This window comes from Hippocampus guttulatus, chromosome 20 (genome assembly GCF_054856545.1).
Source record: "Hippocampus guttulatus isolate MCC_2025c chromosome 20, RoL_Hgut_1.0, whole genome shotgun sequence".
Lineage (NCBI taxonomy): Eukaryota > Metazoa > Chordata > Actinopteri > Syngnathiformes > Syngnathidae > Hippocampus > Hippocampus guttulatus.
In genome coordinates this window covers 3,080,143-3,101,599 of record NC_141280.1, presented here as the reverse complement: position 1 = coordinate 3,101,599, position 21,457 = coordinate 3,080,143, and the positions used below count along the sequence as shown (strand labels likewise).

The window sequence follows — 21,457 nt, the reverse complement described above, 5'->3', positions numbered from 1 at the left end:
ATAAAGATGAAAATGCCACTATATGAAATTCCTCTTGTTTCAATAACGTTTCATTCCGGTTGACCCCCCCGCTTGCAAACAGACGCCCAGAGTTTTAGTTATTTTTTTTCTCTCCCAGTGACAAAAGACGATCCACGTCAGGTCTTAATCCGTGTTGATTGTAGTGCACCTGCACTGTTTTACGCGCTGGACGCGTTTCTTCCTGGTATTGGGCGTTTGTCCGGGGCAGAAAAGAGTGTAGGTGACCGTGCTGAAGGCTTTGGGTACGCACGCCGAACAGGACTCGAACGCGCTCCCGTCCTGGTAAACGTGCCGCGGGATGTAGAAGGAGTTACACTGGCCATAGCAGAAGCGGTTGATGATGGTTCGGCTCAGGCATCCGTCTTCGCGGATAGTCTGCTTGAGCGGCTGGGTCTTGCACCAGTCCAAGCGCAGGTACCGACGCTCCGTGACGTGCAGCGCCTCTTGACTGGACTCCAAAACCTCCTCGGCGATGGCTGCGGGCGCCATCCCGCGAGTGATGAAGCCACTGATTGGGGGCGGCAGGCACCGCTCCGGTTCGTTGGGGTTGGATTTGTTCGGGTGCGGGAAAGCGCCTTGGAAGGCGGTGGCGTGCGTACTCCTCGGCGTGCTGAGCAGCAGGACAAGAACCGCGGAGAAGGTCAGCAAGCACCGCGGGCTTCTCATCGTGGAAGCTGAAAGGAAGGCATTTACGCACAGGTATTACGCACGCGCTGCGTACTTTTCAAATCCATCCATTACAATAAAGCTATATTTGTGTATTATAGTTTACCTGTCGCTTTAGTTTTTCGATTGAAATCGAGTCCGCGCGTGTTCGCTCTGAATGTTGTCCTGATCTTGTCCTTTGGTAAGGGGGGATTCATGAATGTTTAACTTTCTGGTTCTGGTTAAGAGCACGCCCACAAGCCTGAGCACATCTGACCAAAAAAGAAAAAGAAAATAAATACTCCCACTGTTTTCACTGCTGATAATTTTTTATTAAGTCTACAAGATAACTGAAGAAACACAATGATTCCTCTGCTTAAAGTTTCATATTGTAAGGGAGAAGCAGACATGTTGGAGACCCCCCCCCCCACACACACACATCATGCTACAGTAAAAAGGATGCATCTCCACTAAAAGATGAGAGTGATGCGGGTGTACATAAAACAACCGAGTTTCATCAGTTTGTGTAGCTATGACCTAATTATGATGATTGATAGAGGTCATTTTAAGATACAGTATACAGGACGGTACAAAGTTTTAAAGTTACACATCAACATTTCAGTTTAAAAGTAATGTCAATTAAATATCTGTATTTGCACTTGAACAGCAAAAGCATTGGTTTGGAGAGTAAGTCATTTTTCATGTTCATTTCATAAGTTACACAATGTGTTTTCATGAAAGGTAAGTCAGACCTTAATCACCATCAAATTAGAAGTCACTAACAAATTCTAATAGTCAAGTGGGATTATAAATTCTCTCTTTGAACGTTTGTCAAGTTAACCCACAAACATCAACAAACAGCACTTCTGTGACGGTTTAGAATGAACCAAGCCCCCCCCCCCCAACATTTTTTTTAAAATACAGGAGGTGTTCCTTCTTTTGGGATAGTTTTTAATTTGTGGCTTTGGTGGTTGCAGAAATGGTTGATGCCTCGCTGTCCTCTTCCTCATAGAAAGTTGGGACTGATTTCTTCGCGACGACGTTGTCAAGCCTCTGGCCCATCAGGTATGGGTTGGCACTCTGCAGGCAAAACATTTCAAGCGAACAAAAAGGCTTGAACACTTCCCACACATACATGACACGCAATCAGAATGTAATATTACAAAGAGTCTGGTTGTGATGAGGTACTCAAAGGCCCGGATGTAAATCTGTTGATGTGATGTGGTTACAAATAATGCAAAGACAAAAAAAAGAAGTGTATATACCCTTTTTTGTCTCTTTGGTCCACCCTTCAGCTTCTGGTACAGACGCTCCTTGTTCTGAAAAGACATTGCGCAAATCACTGACTTGTTCAAATACCCAGATGGAAGCTTACCACAAATTACAAACAAGTTTGTTTTGAGCTTCAACCGCTCCAAGTTTCTCACCGCCATTATCCTCAGATGTCAATTAATAATCTGTTGCTTATCTTTTGCTGTTGAGCCCGAGTCAAAGTTGAATTTGTTGACTAACAAAAGGCATGGCTGGAAGCATAAGTCTGGAAATAATAGTTTACCATCACGTAGTGAGGAGTGAACTTGGTTAAAGAGTCATGTGAGCTTTAGTCCACATCCTTGAGAGGCGATATGCAGTTGGAGCAGTTCACGTGTGTACTGACCCACTTCATCAGAGCGGGGTACTCATTCCCTGAACCGTAAAGGTGTCCATGCTTTTGGAACTCCCGGCTGAAGTCTGCTGTGTCCGGAGCATTTTCCAAACACCCGTCTGCCGCTGAGAAAAATGCGATTAAGCAGACAGAACACACCCTGGTCACGGAGTGCATTTTGACTCTTCCCTCAAAACGGAGCATTTTGTGTTTGTACAGGTCAAAGACTGCACATAGAATGCAGGATCCTACCAGTCTTTCCCTGAGGACAAGGATTTGGAGGATCTGGGTAGCTGTGATCATCGCTGAAGTCTTTGGGAACGTTGTCACCTGCCAGCTCAGCCACAATGTTGGGAATGTTGCCATAGGGACCCAAGTGCTGCAGCCCCTCATGAGCACCCCCTAGTGGAGAAAAAATATGATGCAGTTCATGGTCAAAAATCAAGCAATCCAGTACTGTACAACAAAAACGATCTCTCATTGCACACCAATGCAGAGTTGGGAATCAGAATCGATATTTTTTTTCTTATTCGACATTACCCTGGATGCTCTGCGGCCCGACGATGTTTGTGGCCTGGTGGGCGGGATATTCCACCCTGGGCCGAGCGATGCCGAGCTGCTCCATGACTCCGTGCAGGAGCCGCTGGATGTCGGCCTCGGATACCTGGTCTGGCCCGAGGGCAGTGCGGGCCGGAGCGGCGCCCATTTGCAAACACACCAGGAGACCCAGCAGCGTTGACCGCACCGCCGACCTCTTCGCCGCCATCTGCAGGTGTGCATAACAAACGCACGCCGAGGAGACGAAATATTCATTACATTTTAGTGAGCGAAGATTGTATTTGACTTACTAGGAACGCGAAACAATCTTAGTGCGCGTACTAAACATTTGTGAAAACAAGCCTTTCGACCTGCAAACAACATGCATCACTAGGGCATAAAGGAATGCTATAACCAGATTTTATTTACATCAATGTATCATGGTGTATTAAAACCTCGCAAATTCCTGGATAGAAAAATCCAAATAAAGGCCCTATTTTCTTACCTTGTCGTGTCAAATGGACCTGTCGACTGAGCAAGATGTCCGTCAAGTTACAACTGTAATGGATTTTTGGACTTCTGGCCTTCAGAGTAAAACCGACTCAATAAACGATGTATCAAAATGAGTTTGTTTATTAATACTGCCTTTTGAACATTTCCGCACTCCCTTATTTGTCCATATGTCAAATTCAGGTAGGATTAATAATAGGCATCGTTTTTCGCGAGCTCGCTCGTGGTAACATTTAGTATATATTTTGAAGAAGCTTCTACATGGGTTCCGGTTGACGCTGCACAACTACATAACTTTGTCTACCCTCGGATGCTGAGAAACCCTCTCTTCTAATTGGCTATTCTACCAATTTCTTTTTCCATCAAGCAGCGATGCGAACTGGGTATCGAATTTCGGCCTGACGCACTCTGAATCATTACGTTATTTGCCTCACAGAAGCAAATGGAAATGTTTGCCTAACAAATACTAGTTCATCTTTACTTAAAATTCAGTCAGTGGTCAAAGTAGTGAAATAACGTTGGTTCCAAATTGCATCGTTTTATTGATGACTGTCATGTCACACTGGCAAATACAATTCATACAGTCCGGGTACCCTTAATTGTAGATATAGTGATCAGGTAAACCCTGAAGAAAACTTGACTTACAGTCAAATACAATATACATTTCTAAAGCAATAATTTTAATTAAAAAAATTAATGTATCAGTGAGCTCTTAAAAATGCCACGTGAGCATCAGGTATGTGTCATAAAGAAATCCGTCTACTCCAAGATGCCACTTGTAGCTTGCCCACACCACTGAACACAGAGAAAGATGCCGTTTGTCCTTGGCCCAGCCCAGGGAAAAGTCCAAGACGCATGTCCCTGCAATATCAGTGCACCAAAACATTATATACTACAAATGCAACTTTAATTAGTTGAATACTCAATATATTTATAACAACATACCTTTTTATCCTATTATTAGGTGAAGGCTGTTTGCCAGAAGGACTTAAGGCATCCAAGAAGGCAGCTGCGGGTGATGAATCTTTATGCAAAGAAGCAGTTAAAGGACCAGACAAGACACAGAACCTTTCCTTTCCCCATTTACCTTCACAAGACGTGCAGGCCCTAAAAAAGGCAATATTGGGGAAAACCTCCAGGCCGACGCTCCTCCTGAGAGTCGGCCTTCCTCGCAGGTTGGACTCCCACTTCCCCTGATGGACTGCTGGCCTGACCTTTGCCTTCCCTTGAATCCATGATACAGTCTTCACAGACCACAAGACTATATGAATTTAAAGCAAACAGAGCGAGTAAAGCGTACAAGGGTTGTTTTGGGGTACTGTCAGTCTTAACGTGTCAACCTTTCAAACTGTGTTTCTTGGAATGTGCATCCTTCAGAAGAGGGCAGTTAACAAGGAATCCCATACTATCCATGACAGCTTTTGGAATCACACCTGATGAACATGACACATTTCATTCATTTAAAAATTCTCTTTCGTTAGAATGGGACAACTATTTTGATGGGGTCATTACCGAACATTTGTGGCTTTTCAATGAAGGTGCGCAGGACAAAAATTCGGAGTTCAAACCTTCCTTCGGACATCTCCTGCTTATTGGGAGGTGGGAGGAGACACGGAGCAAAGACTGTTGCCAGATTGGAGCTGGTCATCAAGTTTTCCTCACATCTGGCGAATGTTAAATAGCCACAAAAGTAGGCATCAGAACACCATTTAAATAAATAAATAAACGACTGTAATGTAGAAATTGGTTCTTTAACCCATGTGCCATCTACTCCACAAGATAACGATGAAATTAAAGGAGTGTGACCAGAAAGCCTTGTTGAACAGCGGCGTGAAAAGTCAATCGTCACACTCCATTAACTGTACAAGCTGCCATTGTAACAGAAGCCCATTTCTGTTCAAAACGTGAAGCAGCACGACACCCCTAGCATGAATTTTCAAAGTCACAAACAGCCCAGAATGAAGTGTTCAAAGTATAACATTAAAACTTCACCAATTGTCATTGCCTCACAGCCCTTTCCTTATGATGATTATGTGTTGTCTCAAACCTCTGGGTGACTTTGGACAAGAAGTCCAACAGATAATGCAGACAGGAGGAGTTTCTGGCAGGCAGTAAGCAGGACAGCAGCTGGAGGGCTGAAGTTCTGTCCTGCAGGGAGTCCAGCGTCTGCGCCTTCAGCAAAGCCGCATGGATCTCTGCGGGTATTAGAGGCTCCGGTAGCTCCCTGCAGAACTGCTTGATGAGAGTGGCTACGTCGTAGGCGAAGGCTGTGGACAGACAGGCCTCTCCTCGATTCAGCTTGGCCTGAAATAATGAGCGTGAATATACGTTGGCTAATCAAACTAGATCAGTGATGCCCAGTGTCTGTGCAGAGATATTTTTTTTCTAACATAAAATATGTGCCTCGGATCAAGGGTTGGAGAACATTGCGCTCGATTATGTTCTGGCTTCAACTGCGAGGACAACTTACTCTGAGGGACTTAATGCGAGGTAGAGAGCCCGGTTTTCGGAAGAGGCCCACCGTTCCAGCACGTTCCAGAAGAAACGAACAAGCGTCCACCAGAAAGCTGAGAGACAAAAAACATTCAAAGAAAAAAACCCAATTTGTGCAGTATAATAACACCCCCCCCCCCGCTTTTTTTTGCACTCACCCAGGAACCAGGCCAAATTCAGGAATAAACCTCCTCGACAAATTCTCCAGAGGAACACCGAAAACCTTCGCACCACTCGCAAGGAGTCTCTCGGTTTTGCTCTCAACACTTTTGACGTTTATACCGTGAAGGACTCGAAGGTGAAAGCGAATCACATCACTGTCGGTAATCTTCATGTTGAAATAACGTGGAGGGGTATTTCAAAGCAGCAAAGGTGCACAGCTCTTTGAAGCCACGATGTTTACTTGGTTAAAAACACAAGCGAGTCAAAGAGGTGGCCTCATTAGCATCATTTGTATCCCCTGTGTCGCACAGGTGTCAAGGGAGCGATGTTGCGTTCGAGCGCACTCAACTGCTGGGACATCAGGGCGCTCTGTGAATTCTCACTTCTGCAGTGGAACCTTTCTATCCTATCCCATCCGAGCAAGATGATCCGTATGTACTTTCTGGAGTGTCTAATAATTCTAATATATTGTTTAACTTCAATTTCAAGAGTGCTAATGACTGGTTTTCGATCAGTGAATCAAAATTTGTGTAGCTGCCATTCAGCCAATGCACATCAATATGATAAAAATAATAACACATAATTGTTTGGGGGGGGGTTTTATGTTCAAAGAAAATGGAAAGATAGTCATCGTCGCAGGCACTGTATATTACGACATTAAAACAGGACAGGGTACTGTTAAAGCAGCTCTTTTTATTACAATGTTACATGTATATACAGCATTAGGCACAGTACAAATAGAGACGTGGGGAGGAAAATTGCAGCTCGGGTTGTTTTGGCATCGGTTGGAGATTTAGAAGCACTTCCTGTGAACGATGGAGGGGCCCGCCTCGTCGTACTCCTGCTTGCTGATCCACATCTGCTGGAAGGTGGACAGAGAGGCCAGGATGGAGCCACCGATCCAGACTGAGTATTTCCTCTCAGGAGGTGCGATGATCTAGAGGTGGAGCAGAGTGTGGTCAGAACCAACAGCCAAGTCATTAATTTAGTTGATGTTAGCTGGTCAGAGTCGCTCACCTTGATCTTCATGGTGCTGGGGGCCAGAGCTGTGATCTCCTTCTGCATACGGTCAGCAATACCAGGGTACATGGTAGTGCCACCAGACAGGACGTTGTTGGCGTACAGATCCTTACGGATGTCGATGTCACACTTCATGATGCTGTTGTAGGCCGTTTCATGGATACCAGCAGACTCCATGCCTATGTAGGAACTTATTATTAGTTTCTGAGAAAACTCGCTCTGGAAAATGCATTTACGATTGACATTTTGGTTCTTTAGGTAGTAACTGGCTAGTGCTAAAAGTGTCAGGTCTCACCAATGAAGGAAGGCTGGAAGAGGGTCTCGGGGCAGCGGAAACGCTCGTTACCAATGGTGATGACCTGACCGTCGGGAAGCTCGTAGCTCTTCTCCAGAGAGGAGGAGGAGGCAGCGGTGGCCATCTCGTTCTCAAAGTCCAGAGCGACGTAGCACAGCTTCTCCTTGATGTCACGCACGATCTCACGCTCAGCTGAGGGAGGAAAAGTTTACTGTCAAGGCGCCGATACGTGAGGCTCGACAACTATTTACAACTAAATTCTCTCAGTTCAACAGGAAATATTAACACTATCTATGTGTTTTGCACTTATTGTATATACTTCTGGCGCACGTGTTGGAGACACACGCAAAACAAATTTGTGTTTAACTTCAGAGGTGCCACACAACAGTATTAACAATTTCATGAGCTATTTTCCTGAATTTGCCTACCAGTTGTGACGAAGGAGTAGCCACGCTCAGTGAGGATCTTCATCAGGTAGTCAGTCAGGTCACGACCGGCCAGATCCAAACGCATGATGGCGTGGGGAAGAGCGTAACCCTCATAGATGGGCACGTTGTGGGTCACACCGTCACCAGAGTCCAGTACAATACCTGTTCACACGAAGCCACCTCATATCAGATCACATCTCGCAACCAAATGAATAAATGATGAGAAAAAAAAGATTTCAAGGGAAACTCACCGGTGGTACGACCGGAGGCGTACAGGGACAAGACAGCCTGGATGGCCACATACATGGCAGGGACGTTGAAGGTCTCAAACATGATCTGGGTCATCTTCTCCCTGTTGGCCTTGGGGTTGAGGGGGGCCTCAGTCAGCAGGGTGGGGTGCTCCTCTGGGGCCACACGGAGCTCGTTGTAGAAGGTGTGGTGCCAGATCTGATTCAAGTCGGGAGAGAGTTTGTCAGCGACGCACAATGTGGATTGAAGGTGCTGTATATCTCGGCAATCAGACCAGCGACTCTCACCTTCTCCATGTCGTCCCAGTTAGTGATGATGCCATGCTCGATGGGGTACTTCAGAGTCAGGATACCCCTCTTGCTCTGGGCCTCATCTCCCACATAGCTGTCCTTCTGACCCATACCCACCATCACGCCCTGAGAGGAAAACGCATCTCAGAATCTTAGGACAGAAAGGATGCATACATGCACACGGCTAATAAGGAAGCGATGATTATTGATGATGTCATTCAGAAGGGTGAGGTTGCTAACCTGGTGACGGGGGCGTCCAACGATGGATGGGAAGACAGCACGGGGGGCATCATCACCGGCAAACCCAGCCTTGACCAGGCCAGAACCGTTGTCGCACACAAGGGCGGTGGTTTCGTCGTCGTCACACATTTTGATCTGTTCTTCTTTGGCCTTCTGCAATAGAGAAGGGTTGTCGTTTCCAAGTCACCTTTAAGTGCACTCATCTTCTCTCTGTATCTTGCCAAACTGGGACATGGATTCATCCCCCGCTCACCACTCTATTTTTAGTCACGGAACCCTTGTCGCCCCCCCACACACACACACACTCTTCCCTCTGTATCTCATTTTTAAACCACGGCCCCGTAACAGCTGACGTGATGCGTTCTTTGGCAAGTGGCAGCAAAGGCCTGGGTTTTTCCTCAGCTGTTGTCATTCCACAGTTTAGAGCAGCCCCTGTGCAGTTGGCCATTTGGTTTTGAGGGAGTTGCAGTATTTAAGTTGTCCATACTTGTATTTTTTTGTTTCGGAAATTAGAAAATAGCCCGTCAAGGAAATGCTAAAAGGAGGCATGTTTTTTAAAGCAGTCACATTTAAGATGATCACTTATGCTGTTCTATCACATCTCAGCATTCTACTCCTGTATGCTAAAGTTCACTCTATAGCATCTCCCCCCCAAAAAAAGCAAAATCATTTTCAAGCACCGAATCATAAACTTGAACATCTCCTGTGAGGTGAACCCTCTTTAAAGCACATGCTATTGCAATACTACGTCTGTCCTGAAACGGCCCTTAAAAAGACAAAAAGGTCAAGTTACGGCAACAAAACCAGACTCACCGAGAGTTCGATGCAAGACTGGAGTTTCCACTGGGACAAAGGATCAGGGTGCGAGGGGTTCCTTAAATACGCTCGAGCTGAGGGGGGCAGGTGGGCGGACTCGGGAGTTCACAGAAGTCCAAATATGTGCTGCTCTGAAAGATGAGGGAGTTTAGTGGATCTTATGTCAAGGGCGCCACCAAAATGGGGAGATGTTGCCTTAGAACGGCATGACATGAATACGAACGAGGCATACAATCGGTAAAGAATCAAAATGATGAGATATTCATTTTAGCATATCTTGTGGAGCGTGATCAACAAGCGTTAAAAAAAAGTGCTGATTATCAAATCACAGAACATGATTAATAGGCTATTTTTGTGAATCATGCAGGGACCATGTCATGTTCCAACTTTTCATGTGAAGTTCGACTTTTATTAAGCAGCATCAGCATAGCATATTTTTTGACCCTCCAGTACTTTCAACGGGGGCCTCCCCAGGGCAGACTGCTAAATATGTGTTAATATGACTAAGCTCTCGCAGAACACGAGGAAAGTAGGTGATTGAAGGGAGTGACGGTAACACGAGCCCCGATCGGAGCAACAGTCAAGGAGTCGTCTAAGGAGGATCGCCAATGTCATGGCATGCGTAAGAGTTGAGAGGAGGGGAGAGGCAAACACCACCCAGACAGCTGAGATGGAATATTGCATGAGGAGGAGAAGGAGGGGGTAAGTGGGAAAGCGCTATCGCCAGACCTCCACCAGACGACAGATTCCCTGGGATGTCCGGCGCAGCAGGCCTCCCTTCTCCCTTCTGATTGGCTCCCGTGTCTCCTTTTAGGGAAATGGAGCGTAACAGGTGCCGGTGATTGCATGCCCCCCCAACGGGGTGCCTGGAGGTCGTCAAACCCCCAGGCTCCATATTTGTCAAGTTCCGTCGCCACGCCGGGGGTGGGGAGAGGGGGGGGGGGTAGCCGGCCGGCGCGGGTTATAAGAATGTAAATACCTCCCGCACCATCAATCGTTCCATTTGTAGACACGCGTAATGTACTTCCAAGAGTGACGCTGCTAACCTACTTGTTTACTTCTATTCTGAGCTTTTATGTGTATCTTGATAGCGGTCACGATCGTTAGATTTTTATATAGTGTGCCATCAGTCAAGTAATAGTTCATAACACAAGTGAAGGAATCTAATTATTGAACTACAGTATATGTGAAAGATAACTTCAAAGCAAGCAGGATATGACATACTCTGCAGTTTGCAGCAATGACATCACGGCAAGAACTGTAGGATCGGCCTAATCAAAGCGAGGGAATTGCATTTGGCTCTCCGGCTCGTGGATTATGTGTGATCCCTTCTAAACTTTGTGTCGCTATATTGTCATTCTATATTTACCATCTTTACAGCAGCCTTCGCCAAAATATTCTGTCAGACAAGGCTTGCTTTGCCCATTGATGGTTCAGCGTATACATATTGCAAGATCATTTAATTAATCTGCCTACTGTGTGTCACTGGCATATATAAACAAAAACCCGTTCCTGCAGATCGGGCACTTTTTGGCAGACACCAACTTGTATGTGTATCGCGGTGTCTTTATCCGGATCAAGTAGAAGGGTCTGAAACGGGTCGTGATTTTGAGGCACGTTTCGTCCTTAAAAGGACACATAGGAAGCAAAGCGTTTGTCTGTCTTGACAGCTGACCCCCTCCCCGAGCCCCCACCTCCCTTACGCATTGCACGCCCACTTCAGCAGCTGTTAGAAACAACTGTTTTATTGTAACAGCCAGGTCTATCCCCGACTTTGACAGCAGTTTACGCTACATGACTTGTAGACAACACAGTGATGCCATTTCAAGCCATCCATCATATTTCAGTGCATTAAAAGCCCCAGTAAAAGAACCATTGGTCCACATGGTTGCAGCTTCCAGCCAAAACTACTCGTAGTCACCAGTAGTTTTATTAGCATCATCTCAAAGGGTGGTGGAGTGTGTTTTTAACAATGCATGATGAATTACACACAAACATTGTCATGACAGAGGGGTCTTTTTCATTGGCAGCCAACTGACAATGAGCGATAGTGTTCCGCATTATTTGTCCTTGGTGTTAACACGCATCACTGTAATGTGAAGCAGGCCTTCTGTAAGCATTTGTCATGTTCATCAGAGTAGCGGGGTACACGCATTACACAAACTGGAAATGAAAAGTGCTGAACATAACAATATCATGCAAGTCTCACTATACATGGCAAAGGGCAAACCAGGCATCCCCCTAAGCAGCTTCCCTCGCTCAGTATCTCTTCACACCGAGAGTGTGTGAGGGTGTGCTTTACTGAGTGCCGCGGTCTGTCTTGTGCAGACGGCGTGCAGCGCTTGCGAGCAGTTTGTCAGATAATGTCAGCGCTATAAATATGTGAGGTGCTTTGGAAGTTTCCATGTCGGTGCTCCATTGTCCCGCACAATGAAGACACCCACAGGTATGTGGGAATATCACGGCATGGGCGGTGTGGAACTTGGATAAATGAAGCTGTAACGAGAAAGATAAACACCATAAGCCATAGGTGTCAAACTCAGGTCCTGGAGGGCCGCTGTCCTGCATGTTTTCCAAGTCTGCCTGTTGCAACACACCTGATTCAAATGATCAGATCATTAGCAAACTCTGCGGAAGCTTGACATCGAACCTGTTCATTTGAGCTGAACAGCTGTAACACAGACTGTTGCACATTCGTCCGGCTGCCTGCCTGTTACATTTGAAATAATCGCCCAATTTGGCAGCATCCAAATGCATATGCAGTTATTAACTAACATCAGTGTCCTCAATTCAATAATTTACTTCAGCATAGTGGCAGCATGCATCATCCTCAGGCCTTTATTTATGGGGATCTAAAATGGATCCCAGGTTAGTTTTTACCGTGTTGCTCTTTAAGTTTTCCATTTTGCGTTACAAAATAGATTTTGGATCATAGTTGATGTTGTTAGGGAGGTGCCAGCCAGGCAGCCTGCTCAGCCAGGTTGCTGTACACCTCACACCTGAGGCTTGCCAGCTCATCACCCACCTGTAGCTCATCAGCTCATTTGGGCTGGTATAATGTTGGCTCCCAAACCGGTCCTCAGTGCGAGTTTGTGTTGTAACCACCCTGCAGAAATCCCTGTTAGACACCTCGTGCAGTTCTCGCTGCCTCTGTGGACATTTCCTCTCCCCGAGGACTCTTACTTGAATGTTGAGTAAGTTTTCAGTTTGAATTCTCTTGAGTTGACTTTGCAAGACCAATAAACCACGCCAAGTTTTTGGCTAATGCCATCCTTGTCTGTTGTCTTGCATTTGGGGTTGCATAAGAAGTCGCACTGAGGACCGGTTTGGGAGCCAACTTAAACCAGCCCAAATGAGCTACAGGTGGGTGACGAGCTGGCAAGCCTCAGGTGTGAGGTGCAGAGCACCCTGGCTGAGGAGGCTGCCCCCCACCTAACAAATGGACGTTCATGACCTCTGTTCTTTACCTTTAGTTTATTTGAACATGTCAAATTTATGTCACAACCCAGGTTTTTCTTCTCTTTTCTTAATGTTCATACGCTTGTGTCCAAGGGAGGAATCTGCGAATCAATAGAAGAAACTATGGAAATTGTAGCGACATTAGGTAGAAGTTGGCAGGAACCGGTTTCCATGGAAACCCATACACCCAGTATCTCGTCGCTAAGTGATGACGTAAGAGTCCTTGAGACGTGGATGCGTCCCCTAGGTGATTATTTCAAATTAACCCGAAACAAGGGACGACCACAATTGCTTTACTGAGTCATTTTAGCAACCTAAAGCTTAAGTAACATTAGCAGACTAATATTTTATCCAAAATGGGTGACAAAAAACGTTGCAGACGTATTTTTGTGAACGACGTCGGCAAATATTCTTCTAAACATATCGCGGAGGTGAAGTACATACATGAGATCTATTCAGGATAAGTTGGCTTTACCCAATTAATGTACTTTTTCTCCCTAACTCACGTGGACAGTATTTATCGAGTTGCGGGGAGAAGTCTGAGGACGATGATGACGGCGAACCTCAGACAAATGAACCTGTTTTCCAGGTGGTCGGCACTGTGTCCTCTTCATCCAGCAGTGAGAAAACCAGCCTTTTGCATGAGCAGTACTCGGTGAGTTAAAAATGTGACAAATGAGCCAGTTCATTCCTTGGTGAGGTTTCCAGAAAGTATCTAAAAGAATCGGTGTAAATTGCTGCAACACCGGGAAAAAAAGTCACAATCTTGTTTTCTAGTCGCTAAGCAGAGAGGAACTCCTCCCCCGCTTGCTGGAATGCGACGTGGTGGTGTACAACATCTCCGAAAATGCGACCCAAGAGGACATTGAAGAGGCCACTTGGGCAATCACAGGTCAGCAACAAGAAAATACCCCTATATTTGATTATCACATTGTAGTTGGAATTGTACTAGCAAAGTGACTCCCACGTCCCCCCACCAAAAAAAAGGAACGAGCACTTCATATGCTTCTAAAATCTTCCATAGTAAATTCACAAAAAACAAACTGCCATTTTTGGGAAACCCTGTCACATGTCTAATTGTAAGATGTTTCCTTCACTGTCGTTTGTAGCCCTTCATGGTGAAATGCAGAACTTCAGATCAAAGAAAATCTTCATTTTAGTCTCGACGGTGTTGACGTGGGCCATGACCAAGAGACCGGAAACGGTGAGCATTGCGACTGTTCAACAGAGTGCCGATGCTATTACCAACGCATCCTTCCTGCAGGAGGAACCAGAAAAATTTATAACGGAGGAGGAGTTCCGAAAAAGACGTCCGCATCCTAGCTTTAAACACCACAACAACATGGAGAAACAAGTCCTCAAACTGGGAACAGGGGTAAGGAGTTTGCTGTGGAAAAATACACGCCACCATGTGAAGTAACGCCAGCATGCAATTGAATGTCATCTGTCATATTTGACATCTTTCAGAAAAAAAATAAACTGAAAGGTTACGTTTTGGCTGCGGGAATACAGTACGGAAAGGGAGAAAATCTTTTCCACTACTTTTACAAGGTAGATTATCCCTCAATCACAGTCTGTTTAGTTTCCCGCTTGATTATTTTCATTTTGTATTTGTGACGTAGGTGTCTTGGCTGTCTGAGTGTACCAAAGTTCCCATATTTGGCGAGGGCACAAATTACATCCCCACCATCCACGTGCTTGACCTCGCTAAGTGCTTTGCCACTTTTAAATATTTGGATTGGGGGGTGGGCATTCGATTGTTTGTGTTCACTTAATTGGCTGTGATTTATTTTACAGAGTGATACAAAGTTTAATTGAGGTCAAACCCAAGGCCAAATATATTCTTGTGATTGATGACTCCAAGAACAAGCTGGGGGACATGGTGAAGGTAAATGACTGGAAAAAAACTGCAGTTTTGAGCATTCTCCGTAGTCACCTGCCATTTTTCTTTTGAAATGATTTTCTCGTTCAACAAGAACAACTCTGATCAACTCTCTTTATCTTTTAGGCTGTAAGCCATGTGCTTGGACCAGGAAGAGTGTGTCAAGTACCAGAGAAGGAAGCCATCACTATGAAGGCCTATAAGGTACACTACAGGTGTCTTATTTGAAAAATGTATCAGCATTGGGGGCATTTTTTATTTTGAGGATTTTAATATGCCAAAGCACTTGGGGTTGGAGCTCATGTTAAAACTCATTCACCTTTTGACTTCTATCGCCGTCAACGGCAGTGAATGAGTTTTAATGTAATAAGTCCATTCGATCGCTGTTGATAGCCTCCATAATGGAGTTGAAACCTGAGTAGAAATGCACAGGAAGCATGTTCACCATCTATTGTGTGGTGATCGTTGCTTCTTGTTTTGAATTCAGCAAGAGGAGCTGGAGTATCTCAGCGTTGACCTACGTCTGGATGCTTTTGTTGTGAAAGACTCCTTTAACTTCCAATGGTCAGCAGAAGGCGGCATAATTGAGAATATAGAAGCCCTCGTGGAAGAATACAGACATATGAGAAAGCTACTCGTAAGTCCTCCCAAGTGCAATTGATTGTGGAAATAAGCGATGCGTTAAAAAAGCTGCGTTGGCTTGACGTTGATTTTTGTGGTTTAGCCAATCAGAATCTGCCTCACTGGACCGCCCGCCGTGGGTAAAAGTGAAGTCGCAGCGAAGCTGTGCGAGCGCTATCGAATACATCACATCAACATCCGAGATGTCATCAACGAAAAGATGACGCAGCTGGTCAGTGACAGCGTTTGCAATGTTTTAATTTTCCCGCGTTAACCATAACATGACTAGCCAAGCTCTGAAAAAAGAAATGCGAAAGGTACGATAAGAAGAAACAAACTCTTACTCCACAGAAAGATACTATTGCCAGAATTGATGCTGAGGTCAGCGAACAGGAAACGGCACAGGACCAACTGGAAACTATCAAAGGAAGCATGGAAAATAATGCAGGTCTTATGCACAACTCTCCATATTCCCAACAGTGATGATTGTTGTGCTCAATATTTCTTGACGGCCCAACTTTTTTTTTCCATACAAATAGGTCGATTGGAAGATGATCTACTTTTAGAAATTTTGACAGAAAAGCTCAATTCAAAGCCTTGTAGGAACCAAGGATTTGTTTTGTACGGCTTCCCGAGGACATTTGAGCAAGCTAGTCAGATGTTCAGCGGTAAGTTTCTTCCAGGTATTCAGATGCTTTGTACTGAATAACAACACGGTGTGTTGTGAGATGAATATTTGTTGCTCAGCTGAGGACGGAGAGAACCAAGACTCGCCCAACGAGACACCCGCTTACAACAAGATCACTCCAGGTTGTCCATTTACTGATTCGGCCTCTCTTGTTTACATTAAAATGATATAAATAGACGTGTTTTTTTTTTGTTTTGTTTGTTTTTTGGGGGGTCTAGAATATGTGTTTGCCTTGGATGCATCTGATGAGTTCCTGACGAAGAAAGTACAAGATCTTCCTGAGAGTGAGGCCCAGAAAAGAGGCTTAACCCAGGATGAGTTCGTCCCTCGACTGGCCAGATTCCGCCAACTCAGCAGGGCCGCTGAAACTGCTCTCGACTACTTTGATGAACTGGAAATATATCCGACATATCTTGGTAACATTCCTAGAGTGTGCCGCAAAAGGGTCAAATGTGAAATACCGTCATGTTTTTCACTGTGGTGTGCGCTAAATCATGATGACAAAAGTATTGAGACACCCTACTATTTAGCTAAGACAGCTTCCGCTTTTCCAGTAAAGCTTCTTACAAAATTACAAGATCATTTGTGTTGCGGCAGTAGTAGTAGGCAGCATTTGTTCAGTTCCCACTTGGTGTCAAATCATAAATGCAAACGAAAAAAAAAAAATTGCTGAATGAAAGTGATGAATTTAGAGCATAAAAGCACAACAGCAGATTTTCTAGCTGTGACGCCGAATACATTCAAGAGATATCCCATCCCTGTCTCTCGTTGCTTGCAGAGGTGAAAGCTGACGATCCTGAATTCACACAGATCGTGAGCAACGTCATCGAGGTGGTGGGGCCTCCCAAGAACTACGGCCTGAGTCCTGAGGAGCAGGAGGAGGAGGAGGACAGGAGGCGAGAAATGGAGAGGAAGCAGAAAGAGGCAGAGGAAGCGGCAGAGAGGAAACGCAGGAAAGAGGCCTTGCTCGCTGAGATGGCAGCACAGTATGAAGCTTGGGTACACCAGTGTCCTCATTTGATTAGCACCTCTCTATAATAATGTTCGGATATACATCGGACTCACAAAAATATTGATGTATTGGGCTTTCGGGCTGTACCGCAAATGCACTGTAACCTTTAACTTAAATTCACCTTGACTAAACTGGTCAATTGATTTTATATACATATATTTACATATATATATATATATTTTATTTTATTTTTTTGGGGGGGGGGGGGATAGCAAAACAATTTGGCTGAGGTCAAGAGGCAGGAGCACGAGCTGCTGGAAGCTAAAGCTCTCCCGCTGAGAAACTACTTGATGAAGTATGTGATGCCTGCGCTCACCGAAGCCTTGGAAGAATGCTCCAAGATCAAACCGAACGACCCAGTCAGCTTTTTGGTACGACGGTCTCCTTTCGTGATATGGACTACGGCTTGCCCCTGTGGGGCAAGGTGCACACTTTTCCGTGACTGTGAACAACTTTGTTTTATTTTTTTTTGGACAGGCCGAGTATCTTCTTCGGATGGACAAAGATTGATTGAGCATCCCGTTTCAACACGCGTTGCAGTGCACCGATCGCAGTCAAGGTATCGGTGATGGAAAAGGTCCAAATATTTAGATTACATTTTTTGTTTCCTTGTTGAACGACCTGGCTCACTTATTTGAGTCTTCCGTTAAACTGAGAATAAGTGGGAATAAGACAGAGAGCATAAAAACCCACACGAGCAGATTGAGAACATGCCATTACATGAACGCTTGAGCTGAGATTCCAAACCCAAAACCTTCTCCATTATACAAATGCCAATACATCGAAATTGATATTAATGGAAACAAGGTTGTGTAAAAAGTAAAACACGTCTAGAAGAACAATCTACATGACACCACATCCCTATTGCGCAATACAATGTATTTGTAATATGGTGACCCTAAAAAAAGCTGTGTTTTACAATGATAATCATCTGTTTTGATTATTATTATCTTCACTGTATTCATACACACTGAATAATGTGTCAAGCACAAAATGTGTGACTGCCAGAAGTCAAGAGTTGATTAGTTTTACACTGGTTGAAGATTTATCATGCTTCATGACTCAGCAGACTTCCTGGAAGGGGTGCACGTTTGACGAGAACGTCCCTTAAGTTCATACAACACATTTTTTCAGAGAAACCAACGTCAACCAGTTTGAAATTCCTTTGCTTTGTTTGTTGACGCGACCACGAGCTTTTGAGTTGTCATGCGTACATTATGTTCCATCACCTCTAGGTGGCGTAGTGGTCACGTTCGAAAATTTCACAATGGTGACGACAGCGGAAGTTCCATTCTGGGGTGCTCTATTTTTTGCCAATAATATTGATTATTCATGTACCTATTCTGGCTTCAAGTCATTGATTATTTACATGGCATTCAAAATAAGTGATTGTTCAATATTAACCAGGTCTACTAAGAGTAACAAATGGCACAGAACTACTGGTTTAAAGAAAAATATACCTTTGAATGATGAGGTCTTGAAATTGTTGCTAATTCCTCCGAGTGGTGACGGAACCCAAAGCAGATGCTGAGTACATAGACGTACTTAGTCTGAGTAAAGCAGTGCATAGTAAAGACTTATTCATGTCAAGTGTGAGAAAAGGAGTCTTAATTTCATTTTTGCTAGATGACACGATGTCCTTCCGAACGCCCACGTTTCGCAAAAGTCCAAAAGTCATGTGCCGCGCAGAGGACCCTCGCTAATACTTTGCCTGGCCTCTGTAACTTTCGAATAATTTATGGCTTTGAGGATACAGTATTATTCTTCTGTGGCTTTTCTTTGTTCTGTCAACCACAGAAACGAGTTTGGTATGTTGATCCAAAAGTGACAAATATTTACTTAGGTCCCTGAAGTTGGGCGTCGCTAAAGCTATGCTGGCCCTCAGGCCTGTTTGGAAAACCTGAGTCACCATCGCAGATGGTTGAGCGTCGGCAAAGTGTTGAAAACTGCTAGGAAATAAGAACACATTCACCAGCTCCCATCATGTCGCTCCTGTAAGTTTTGTACCGTCAGTGGCCACTCCGCTTTAAATGGTACCATCACATGCGCCCACAATTAATGGGACATGGACTTTGACCTCAAAGCGTTTAGAGGTCATATCCACCTTCCAAAATAAAATGTCATTTCAGCTATTCATTTATTCATTCCTTGTTAAAAACTTGGGAAGCAATATAATTGGCAGCGGTGCCAAATGATGTGCAAACGGTTAGTGGTTGTCTTTATCTTGCTAGATTTCCAGTAAGAATAACTACAAAACACGTCCCCCTTGAAGTGGTATGGTCACTCACTCACTCATGTATGCGCGCGCACACACACACACGAATGGGCACGTGATAAATATAACAACCATCATGGTGGTCATCCGAACATCTGCTGGCGGTTGAAAATGCTGAATGTGGACCACACACACCTACACACCCCACATAATGGCTGGAGCAGGACTTGTAGCACACACACACACACAGCTGACTTTCGGGAAGAGGTGGCGCACACTCATATTCAAATCTATGGACAATTTAGAGCTTTCGGTTTCCTAACTTGCATGTTTTGGGAATGAATGGAGCAAGTTGGAGTTCACAAACACGGGGAGACCTAATCAATATCAAATCAATTTAAAATGACATTTGTAATCTATTATGCAAAGTAATTTTAAAAAATCATCATCATCATCATCATCGTCATGCCCTTAAAAATGTTCAAGGCGTTTTTTCCGGGTTTAGTAGCGTGCATAGGGGTTGGAAAACACATTTTTATCCACTTGGAGCAAGCTGAAGAGGAAGAGTCAGCTGCTGTGTCCAGATCAAAACATGCACTTTCAAATGGTCACAGATACAAATACCTGAATCGTTTCCAACTGTTCAATGGGAGCTGTTTTTATTTCAGTGGATTAAAGAGAGAAATCTGGCCAATCCTTAAAAGGAATGCTTGGCCCATTTGAAAGAGAAAAGGAGACGATGGACGCACAAAGTTGGTCGGCTACTACCTTGACAATCGCACCATGTTTTTGTGGTTCAGTAAAATTAATTAGCTCAATAAATAAAACAGTATATTATAATTTAGCCCCAAAACCCAACACGGTTTTGTAGGATTTGTTGTAATGCATCAGTCGATGTGCGGTGCTCAGTCGCTTTCTGTTGTAATGCATCAGTCGATGTGCGGTGCTCAGTCGCTAGATTCTTTCATATCCAATTCAGGTGCTCTCGGCCACGTCACCCATTGTGCAGCGGTTCGAGATGTTCATCTGCACAACTGGCAGCGATTCTCTATCGATCCTTTCCTAAATGAAATTGCTAATGGATAATATGAATGGAATAGATGGCATTTCATAAGGGTTGTCAGTTTTGAGTATTTATTTTCTCTTTTTGCTATTCATGGGAAAATAAGAGCGCTCTACTAGTTTCTTACAAGCAACTCAACCTCAAACCAAATAAATGAATGCACCCCACTGTTTGTTTAGTCAGTGGTTACAGAATGTCTGAGGCTTTTTTATTTTTTTTTACAGGTACCATACGTCTGGTTGCATAACAGAGATATTTTATTTGGATTTGTAATCGTTAACATCCCGTCTGCGGCGAGGCTGCTGCTGCACTTCATCAGCAAGCTCATTTTCTCTCTCTCTCTCTCTCTCTCGCTCGCCAAATCAGAGAGGGAGAGAACAGCGAGTGCGAACAGAACAAGTCCAAAGGCGTCAGTTTAAGCCAGCTGCAGCTGGACTCTGTTATTTCTAAAACGCACTGAGGGAAATGAAGGAGTGGTTTTTATACTGCTGCTCCTCCGTGCGACTGAAGACTTGTCAACGCTTATGATTTTGGAAATGCCATTGAGTCATCAATGATCCATTTTTAGGGGGGGGGGGATTTATTTGCATCTCTGGTATACTGTGTGCGTGTGTATGTGTGTGGATCTTTATTTAGATGGAGTTCATTGACACCATTTCTGAAAGCAGAACTTTATAAAAATTGATATGTAATAATTTAGAGTACTTTTTTCAAAGCAACATCCGTCCATCCAGCCATCCATTTTCTAATCCGTTTATCCTCATGAGGATCGCGGGTGTACTGGAGCCTATCCCAGCTGTCTTTGGGCAGTAGGCGGGGGGCACCCTGAACTGGTCGCCTGCCAATCAGAGGGCACACATAGACGAACAACTCATACCAATTCAAAACAACTGCATGAAGTTTTTTTGGGGGGTTTTCAGTAGCATTTTGTAGTGCCAAGGAAGCTTAGTTAAGACAGTAAATCAAAATAGTCTCCACTTTTAAGAACTGTGGCCAGCAGGAATAAATGAGCCTGTGGGTCAGACTCTTAGACTGGCTGAAGCGGTCGGAAAGTGTGAAGCGACAAATCCGCCCACTGTTGGCCTTGGTAGAGTCCCATTAGAAACTTCCCGAGGCTGTACCGGACAGGTTTCTGTTGGTGAAACTTGATGGTGTCCATTCCCCAC

The 21,457-nt window shown here is 44.6% G+C and overlaps 5 protein-coding genes across 12 annotated transcripts in view; 1 reads left to right on the top strand and 4 right to left on the bottom strand.

Annotated features, from left to right (window-relative positions):
* Positions 1–38: 38 nt before the first annotated feature.
* On the bottom strand, positions 39–975 carry grem1a (gremlin 1a, DAN family BMP antagonist). The gene is made up of 2 exons (XM_086100359.1): positions 794–975; positions 39–695 (listed from the first exon to the last, which is right to left on the bottom strand). Exons 1-2 carry the CDS (start codon positions 882–884, stop codon positions 145–147), a joined length of 642 nt encoding a protein of 213 aa, XP_085956485.1. The 5' UTR covers positions 885–975; the 3' UTR covers positions 39–144.
* Position 976: 1 nt separating this feature from the next.
* Positions 977–3,407, bottom strand: scg5 (secretogranin V). The gene is made up of 6 exons (XM_086100358.1): positions 3,354–3,407; positions 2,852–3,077; positions 2,564–2,713; positions 2,324–2,436; positions 1,932–1,985; positions 977–1,746 (listed from the first exon to the last, which is right to left on the bottom strand). Exons 2-6 carry the CDS (start codon positions 3,075–3,077, stop codon positions 1,618–1,620), a joined length of 672 nt encoding a protein of 223 aa, XP_085956484.1. The 5' UTR covers positions 3,354–3,407; the 3' UTR covers positions 977–1,617.
* Positions 3,408–4,101: 694 nt separating this feature from the next.
* Positions 4,102–6,185, bottom strand: LOC147187530 (inactive Rho GTPase-activating protein 11B-like). 2 transcript variants are annotated; one of them, XM_086100355.1, is made up of 8 exons: positions 6,010–6,185; positions 5,829–5,925; positions 5,406–5,662; positions 4,871–5,022; positions 4,699–4,791; positions 4,446–4,619; positions 4,304–4,388; positions 4,102–4,219 (listed from the first exon to the last, which is right to left on the bottom strand). In XM_086100355.1, exons 1-8 carry the CDS (start codon positions 6,183–6,185, stop codon positions 4,102–4,104), a joined length of 1,152 nt encoding a protein of 383 aa, XP_085956481.1. The 2 variants fall into 2 exon arrangements, with proteins under 2 accessions (XP_085956481.1, XP_085956482.1); XM_086100356.1 differs by having other exon boundaries at positions 4,304–4,382.
* Positions 6,186–6,686: 501 nt separating this feature from the next.
* actc1a (actin alpha cardiac muscle 1a) lies at positions 6,687–9,496 on the bottom strand. The gene is made up of 8 exons (XM_086101095.1): positions 9,349–9,496; positions 8,536–8,688; positions 8,293–8,421; positions 8,008–8,203; positions 7,757–7,918; positions 7,329–7,520; positions 7,031–7,212; positions 6,687–6,950 (listed from the first exon to the last, which is right to left on the bottom strand). Exons 2-8 carry the CDS (start codon positions 8,662–8,664, stop codon positions 6,807–6,809), a joined length of 1,134 nt encoding a protein of 377 aa, XP_085957221.1. The 5' UTR covers positions 8,665–8,688; positions 9,349–9,496; the 3' UTR covers positions 6,687–6,806.
* A 3,524-nt stretch (positions 9,497–13,020) lies between these two features.
* Positions 13,021–21,457, top strand: part of ak7a (adenylate kinase 7a) — a 24,878-nt gene continuing 16,441 nt past the window's right edge. For 5 of the 7 annotated variants that reach the window (XR_015097640.1, XR_015097639.1, XR_015097642.1 and 2 more), the window contains exons 1-18: positions 13,029–13,241; positions 13,325–13,465; positions 13,588–13,702; positions 13,920–14,014; positions 14,075–14,185; positions 14,278–14,361; positions 14,433–14,521; positions 14,608–14,698; positions 14,819–14,896; positions 15,180–15,329; positions 15,417–15,545; positions 15,665–15,761; positions 15,853–15,981; positions 16,061–16,123; positions 16,220–16,417; positions 16,780–17,000; positions 17,226–17,384; positions 17,491–17,572. Coding sequence is in view for 3 of the 7 variants with exons in the window: in XM_086100134.1 (XP_085956260.1) it covers positions 13,167–13,241; positions 13,325–13,465; positions 13,588–13,702; positions 13,920–14,014; positions 14,075–14,185; positions 14,278–14,361; positions 14,433–14,521; positions 14,608–14,698; positions 14,819–14,896; positions 15,180–15,329; positions 15,417–15,545; positions 15,665–15,761; positions 15,853–15,981; positions 16,061–16,123; positions 16,220–16,417; positions 16,780–17,000; positions 17,226–17,384; positions 17,491–17,523 (2,058 nt within the window). In the remaining 4 variants the exon portion in view is untranslated. Of the gene's footprint in view, positions 13,242–13,324; positions 13,466–13,587; positions 13,703–13,919; positions 14,015–14,074; positions 14,186–14,277; positions 14,362–14,432; positions 14,522–14,607; positions 14,699–14,818; positions 14,897–15,179; positions 15,330–15,416; positions 15,546–15,664; positions 15,762–15,852; positions 15,982–16,060; positions 16,124–16,219; positions 16,418–16,779; positions 17,001–17,225; positions 17,385–17,490; positions 17,573–21,457 lie in introns of all 7 variants that reach the window. The other 2 variants (XM_086100137.1, XM_086100136.1) reach the window with 2 other exon arrangements.

Bases quoted from the DNA above. Each gene is read 5' to 3' on its own strand.
- scg5 (XM_086100358.1), bottom strand. From the start codon at position 3,077: ATGGCGGCGAAGAGGTCGGCGGTGCGGTCAACGCTGCTGGGTCTCCTG. The intron at 2,437-2,563 runs GTAGGATCCTGC...CATTTTTCTCAG, and splicing joins TTGTCCTCAGGGAAAGACTG to CGGCAGACGGGTGTTTGGAA. The intron at 1,747-1,931 runs GTATATACACTT...TTTTGCCTGCAG, and splicing joins GACCAAAGAGACAAAAAAGG to AGTGCCAACCCATACCTGAT.
- LOC147187530 (XM_086100355.1), bottom strand. From the start codon at position 6,185: ATGAAGATTACCGACAGTGATGTGATTCGCTTTCACCTTCGAGTCCTT. The intron at 5,663-5,828 runs GTAAGTTGTCCT...TCATTATTTCAG, and splicing joins CTCGCATTAAGTCCCTCAGA to GCCAAGCTGAATCGAGGAGA. The intron at 4,792-4,870 runs GTAATGACCCCA...CATGTTCATCAG, and splicing joins TGAAAAGCCACAAATGTTCG to GTGTGATTCCAAAAGCTGTC.
- actc1a (XM_086101095.1), bottom strand. From the start codon at position 8,664: ATGTGTGACGACGACGAAACCACCGCCCTTGTGTGCGACAACGGTTCT. The intron at 8,422-8,535 runs GTTAGCAACCTC...TTTTCCTCTCAG, and splicing joins TTGGACGCCCCCGTCACCAG to GGCGTGATGGTGGGTATGGG. The intron at 7,521-7,756 runs GTAGGCAAATTC...TTCCTCCCTCAG, and splicing joins CTACTCCTTCGTCACAACTG to CTGAGCGTGAGATCGTGCGT.
- grem1a (XM_086100359.1), bottom strand. From the start codon at position 884: ATGAATCCCCCCTTACCAAAGGACAAGATCAGGACAACATTCAGAGCG. The intron at 696-793 runs GTAAACTATAAT...CCTTCCTTTCAG, and splicing joins TCGAAAAACTAAAGCGACAG to CTTCCACGATGAGAAGCCCG.